General features: G+C 46.5%; 1 protein-coding gene across 1 annotated transcript in view; it reads left to right on the top strand.

Annotated features, from left to right (window-relative positions):
* The window catches only part of LOC124042213 (UDP-glucuronosyltransferase 1A1-like), a 15,782-nt gene extending 10,107 nt beyond the window's left edge, over positions 1-5,675 (top strand). The window contains exon 8 of the mRNA XM_046360627.1: positions 5,285-5,675. Coding sequence (XP_046216583.1) covers positions 5,285-5,558 — 274 coding nt within the window. The 3' untranslated portion in view covers positions 5,559-5,675. The remainder of the gene's footprint in view (positions 1-5,284) is intronic.
* Positions 5,676-6,516: the final 841 nt, after the last annotated feature.

Below are 6,516 nucleotides of genomic sequence, written 5' to 3'. Positions count from 1 at the left end.
GTGGGTGAGACGGTCAGAGGAGGGTGAGACGGTCAGAGGAGTGGGTGAGACAGTCAGAGGAGGGTGAGACGGTCAGAGGAGTGGGTGAGACGGTCAGAGGAGGGTGAGACGGTCAGAGGAGCGGGTGAGACGGTCAGGAGTGGGTGAGACGGTCAGGAGTGGGTGAGATGGTCAGAGGAGTGGGTGAGACAGTCAGAGGAGTGGGTGAGACGGTCAGAGGAGTATGTGAGACGGTCAGAGGAGTGGGTGAGACGGTCAGAGGAGGGGGTGAGACGGTCAGAGGAGTGGGTGAGACGGTCAGAGGAGGGTGAGACAGTCAGAGGAGTGGGTGAGACGGTCAGAGGAGTGGGTGAGACAGTCAGAGGAGTGGGTGAGACAGTCAGGAGTGGGTGAGACGGTCAGAGGAGTGGGTGAGACAGTCAGGAGTGGGTGAGACAGTCAGGAGTGGGTGAGATGGTCAGAGGAGTGGGTGAGACGGTCAGAGGAGTATGTGAGACGGTCAGAGGAGTGGGTGAGACGGTCAGAGGAGTGGGTGAGACGGTCAGGAGTGGGTGAGACGGTCAGAGGAGTGGGTGAGACGGTCAGAGGAGTGGGTGAGACGGTCAGGAGTGGGTGAGACAGTCAGAGGAGTGGGTGAGACAGTCAGAGGAGGGTGAGACAGTCAGAGGAGGGTGAGACGGTCAGAGGAGTGGGTGAGACGGTCAGAGGAGTGGGTGAGACAGTCAGGAGTGGGTGAGACGGTCAGAGGAGTGGGTGAGACGGTCAGAGGAGTGGGTGAGACGGTTAGAGGAGTGGGTGAGACGGTTAGAGGAGGGTGAGACAGTCAGAGGTCTATATTGTTGTTCAATGTATATACTGTATTCTAGTTCATCCTATATAACTACTGCTGTCCACTTCATATGTATATACTGTATTCTAGTCATGGTTCATCCTATATAACTACTGCTGTCCACTTCATATATATATACTGTATTCTAGTCATGGTTCATCCTATATAACTACTGCTGTCCACTTCATATATATATACTGTATTCTAGTCATGGTTCATCCTATATAACTACTGCTGTCCACTTCATATATATATACTGTATTCTAGTCATGGTTCATCCTATATAACTACTGCTGTCCACTTCATATGTATATACTGTATTCTAGTCATGGTTCATCCTATATAACTACTGCTGTCCACTTCATATGTATATACTGTATTCTAGTCATGGTTCATCCTATATAACTACTGCTGTCCACTTCATATGTATGTGGTCCTTCTGTAGCTCAGTTGGTAGAGCATGGCGCTTGTAACGCCAGGGTAGTGGGTTCGATCCCCGGGACCACCCATACGTAGAATGTATGCACACATGACTGTAAGTCGCTTTGGATAAAAGCGTCTGCTAAATGGCATATATTATTATATTATTATATACTGTATTCTAGTCATGGTTCATCCTATATCAAATCAAATCAAATCAAAGTTATTTTTATTTTATTTTTTCAAATCAAATTTATTTATATAGCCCTTCGTACATCAGCTGATATCTCAAAGTGCTGTACAGAAACCCAGCCTAAAACCCCAAACAGCAAACAATGCAGGTGTAAAAGCACGGTGGCTAGGAAAAACTCCCTAGAAAGGCCAAAACCTAGGAAGAAACCTAGAGAGGAACCGGGCTATGTGGGGTGGCCAGTCCTCTTCTGGCTGTGCCGGGTAGAGATTATAACAGAACATGACCAAGATGTTCAAATGTTCATAAATGACCAGCAAGGTCAAATAATAATAAGGCAGAACAGTTGAAACTGGAGCAGCAGCACAGTCAGGTGGACTGGGGACAGCAAGGAGCCATCATGTCAGGTAGTCCTGGGGCACGGTCCTAGGGCTCAGGTCCTCCGAGAGAGAGAAAGAAAGAGAGAATTAGAGAGAGCATATGTGGGGTGGCCAGTCCTCTTCTGGCTGTGCCGGGTGGAGATTATAACAGAACGTGGCCAAGATGTTCAAATGTTCATAAATGACCAGCATGGTTGAATAATAGTAAGGCAGAACAGTTGAAACTGGAGCAGGAGCATGGCCAGGTGGACTGGGGACAGCAAGGAGTCCTCATGTCAGGTAGTCCTGGGACATGGTCCTAGGGCCCAGGCCAGTTGAAACTGGAGCAGCAGCATGGCCAGGTGGACTGGGGACAGCAAGGAGTCCTCATGTCAGGTAGTCCTGGGGCATGGTCCTAGGGCTCAGGTCCTCCGAGAGAGAGAAAGAAAGAGAGAAGGAGAGAATTAGAGAACGCACACTTAGATTCACACAGGATACCGAATAGGACAAGAGAAGTACTCCAGATAAACAAACTGACCCTAGCCCCCCGACACATAAACTACTGCAGCATAAATACTGGAGGCTGAGACAGGAGGGGTCAGGAGACACTGTGGCCCCATCCGAGGACACCCCCGGACAGGGCCAAACAGGAAGGATATAACCCCACCCACTTTGCCAAAGCACAGCCCCCACACCACTAGAGGGAAGTCTTCAACCACCAACTTACCATCCTGAGACAAGGCCGAGTATAGCCCACAAAGATCTCCGACACGGTACAACCCAAGGGGAGGGGGAAGCCAGACAGGCCGACCACAACAGTGAATCAACCCACCCAGGTGACGCACCCCCAGGGACGGCACGAGAGAGCGCCAGCAAGCCAGTGACTCAGCCCCGTAACAGGGTTAGAGGCAGAGAATCCCAGTGGAAAGAGGGGAACCGGCCAGGCAGAGACAGCAAGGGCGGTTCGTTGCTCCAGAGCCTTTCCGTTCACCTTCCCATTCCTGGGCCAGACTACACTCAATCATATGACCCACTGAAGAGATGAGTCTTCAGTAAAGACTTAAAGGTTGAGACCGAGTTTGCGTCTCTGACATGGGTAGGCAGACCGTTCCATAAAAATGGAGCTCTATAGGAGAAAGCCCTGCCTCCAGCTGTTTGCTTAGAAATTCTAGGGACAATTAGGAGGCCTGCGTCTTGTGACCGTAGCGTACGTGTAGGTATGTACGGCAGGACCGAATCAGAGAGGTAGGTAGGAGCAAGCCCATGTAATGCTTTGTAGGTTAGCAGTAAAACCTTGAAATCAGCCCTTGCTTTGACAGGAAGCCAGTGTAGAGAGGCTAGCACTGGAGTAATATGATCAAATTTTTTGGTTCTAGTCAGGATTCTAGCAGCCGTATTTAGCACTAACTGAAGTTTATTTAGTGCTTTATCCGGGTAGCCGGAAAATAGAGCATTGCAGTAGTCTAACCTAGAAGTGACAAAAGCATGGATTAATTTTTCTGCATCATTTTTGGACAGAAAGTTTCTGATTTTTGCAATGTTACGTAGATGGAAAAAAGCTGTCCTTGAAATGGTCTTGATATGTTCTTCAAAAGAGAGATCAGGGTCCAGAGTAACGCCGAGGTCCTTCACAGTTTTATTTGAGACGACTGTACAACCATTAAGATTAATTGTCAGATTCAACAGAAGATCTCTTTGTTTCTTGTGACCTAGAACAAGCATCTCTGTTTTGTCCGAGTTTAATAGTAGAAAGTTTGCAGCCATCCACTTCCTTATGTCTGAAACACAGGCTTCTAGCGAGGGCAATTTTGGGGCTTCACCATGTTTCATTGAAATGTACAGCTGTGTGTCAACCGCATAGCAGTGAAAGTTTACATTATGTTTTCGAATAACATCCCCAAGAGGTAAAATATATAGTGAAAACAATAGTGGTCCTAAAACAGAACCTTGAGGAACACCGAAATGTACAGTTGATTTGTCAGAGGACAAACCATTCACAGAGACAAACTGATATCTTTCCGACAGATAAGACCTAAACCAGGCCAGAACATGTCCGTGTAGACCAATTTGGGTTTCCAATCTCTCCAAAAGAATGTGGTGATCGATGGTATCAAAAGCAGCACTAAGGTCTAGGAGCACGAGGACAGATGCAAAGCCTCGGTCCGATGCCATCAAAATGTCATTTACCACCTTCACAAGTGCCGTCTCAGTGCTATGATGGGGTCTAAAACCAGACTGAAGCATTTCGTATACATTGTTTGTCTTCAGGAAGGCAGTGAGTTGCTGTGCAACAGCCTTCTCTAAAATCTTTGAGAGGAATGGAAGATTCGATATAGGCCGATAGTTTTTTATATTTTCTGGGTCAAGGTTTGGCTTTTTCAAGAGAGGCTTTATTACTGCCACTTTTAGTGAGTTTGGTACACATCCAGTGGATAGAGAGCCGTTTATTATGTTCAACATAGGAGGGCCAAGCACAGGAAGCAGCTCTTTCAGTAGTTTAGTTGGAATAGGGTTCAGTATGCAGCTTGAAGGTTTAGAGGCCATGATTATTTTCATCATTGTGTCAAGAGATATAGTACTAAAACACTTGAGCGTCTCTCTTGATCCTAGGTCCTGGCAGAGTTGTGCAGACTCAGGACAACTGAGGTTTGGAGGAATACGCAGGTTTAAAGAGGATATAACTACTGCTGTCCACTTCATATGTATATACTGTATTCTAGTTCATCCTATATAACTACTGCTGTCCACTTCATATATATATACTGTATTCTAGTCATGGTTCATCCTATATAACTACTGCTGTCCACTTCATATATATATACTGTATTCTAGTCATGGTTCATCCTATATAACTACTGCTGTCCACTTCATATGTATATACTGTATTCTAGTCATGGTTCATCCTATACTGTATAACTACTGCTGTCCACTTCATATGTATATACTGTATTCTAGTCATGGTTCATCCTGCTGTCCACTTCATATGAATATACTGTATTCTAGTCATGGTTCATCCTATATAACTACTGCTGTCCACTTCATATGTATATACTGTATTCTAGTCATCCTATATAACTACTGCTGTCCACTTCATATGTATATACTGTATTCTAGTCATGGTTCATCCTATATAACTACTGCTGTCCACTTCATATGTATATACTGTATTCTAGTCATGGTTCATCCTATATAACTACTGCTGTCCACACCTCTTCTATTCTGTCTGTACTGTCTATACACACCACTATATATTTATATTCCAGACTCTGACAGTGTTCGTTCTGATATTTCTTAATTCCTTTCTTTTTATTTAGGTATCATTACTGCAGTGCTGGAACACAAGCGTTATGCTGTACCTGCGATAACATCTGCATAATGTGTGTGTGTATCAAACACTATAACTAAATGAGTTGGGGCCCTGTGGAGGTCGAGGCTCCTGGGGATTTTCCCCGGTTGGTAATCGGGCCATGGTGTGTCTTTCTACAGGTATAAGTCCAGTGTGCTGAAGCTCTCAGCCATTCACAAGGACCAACCAGTGGACCCCCTGGAGCTCTCTGCCTATTGGACAGAGTTTGTGATGCGCCACAAAGGGGCGGGCCACCTGAGAGCCGCCGCCCAAGACCTCAACTGGTTCCAGTACCACAGCTTGGATGTGATTGGCCTGTTGATCGTCGCGGCGATGGCCATTGTCATGGTGACGTTAAAGTGCTTATCGCTGTGCGTGCGGAGGTTCACAACCAGGAAGATTAAGGAGGACTGACCAGTAGGGGCGGAGCCTAGAGGCAACAACAGATATCCACATTTATTTTACATTTCCTAAACTGTTGTTTATTCAAATTGTGTATATCAACTTTTCCTAATAAACACCTGGAGGACAGACAGCCGTCCCCTTGTTCTGTTCCACCACCAGCACATCTGGGTCTCCTTCAGTAGAGAGTCAACTGAGTGAAATGGCACCATCTCCATCTGAGGATAAAGGAACCAACCAAGAGGGAATCAGAAGCACAAACAGAAGGACACTAATGACCACAGATGTCTTCAGGAAATAAAGATGGTGTTTTCCTGTTTCAGTGTCGGGCAGAGTAAATCCTCACCACACCAATACAACTATTCAGTGGGTTAAAACCACGCAAACATTATTATTCATTCATTAGAATTACAGTCTGATCTGGTCCACTGTTGATGACCCTAACCCTAACCCTAACCCTAACCCTAACCCTAACCCTAACCCCAACCCCAACCCTAACCCCAACCCCAACCCTAACCCTAACCCTAACCCTAACCCCAACCCTAACCCTAACCCCAACCCCAACCCTAACCCTAACCCCAACCCTAACCCTAACCCCAACCCTAACCCTAACCCTAACCCTAACCCTAACCCCAACCCTAACCCTAACCCCAACCCTAACCCTAACCCCAACCCTAACCCTAACCCCAACCCTAACCCTAACCCTAACCCTAACCCCTAACCCTAACCCTAACCCTTAACCCTAACCCTAACCCCAACCCCAACCCTAACCCTAACCCTAACCCTAACCCCAACCCTAACCCCAACCCCAACCCCAACCCCAACCCCAACCCTAACCCTAACCCTAACCCCTAACCCTAACCCTAACCCATTCATTAGAATTACAGTCTGATCTGGTCCACTGTTGCCGACCAAATCTAATCCACTGTTATGTTCCGCAGCTAAAATTACACTACAATGTCGCTCAAAC

The sequence above is a fragment of the Oncorhynchus gorbuscha genome, linkage group LG08 (genome assembly GCF_021184085.1).
Source record: "Oncorhynchus gorbuscha isolate QuinsamMale2020 ecotype Even-year linkage group LG08, OgorEven_v1.0, whole genome shotgun sequence".
In the NCBI taxonomy this organism is placed as follows: domain Eukaryota; kingdom Metazoa; phylum Chordata; class Actinopteri; order Salmoniformes; family Salmonidae; genus Oncorhynchus; species Oncorhynchus gorbuscha.
This window is presented reverse-complemented; position numbering and strand designations above follow the sequence as displayed.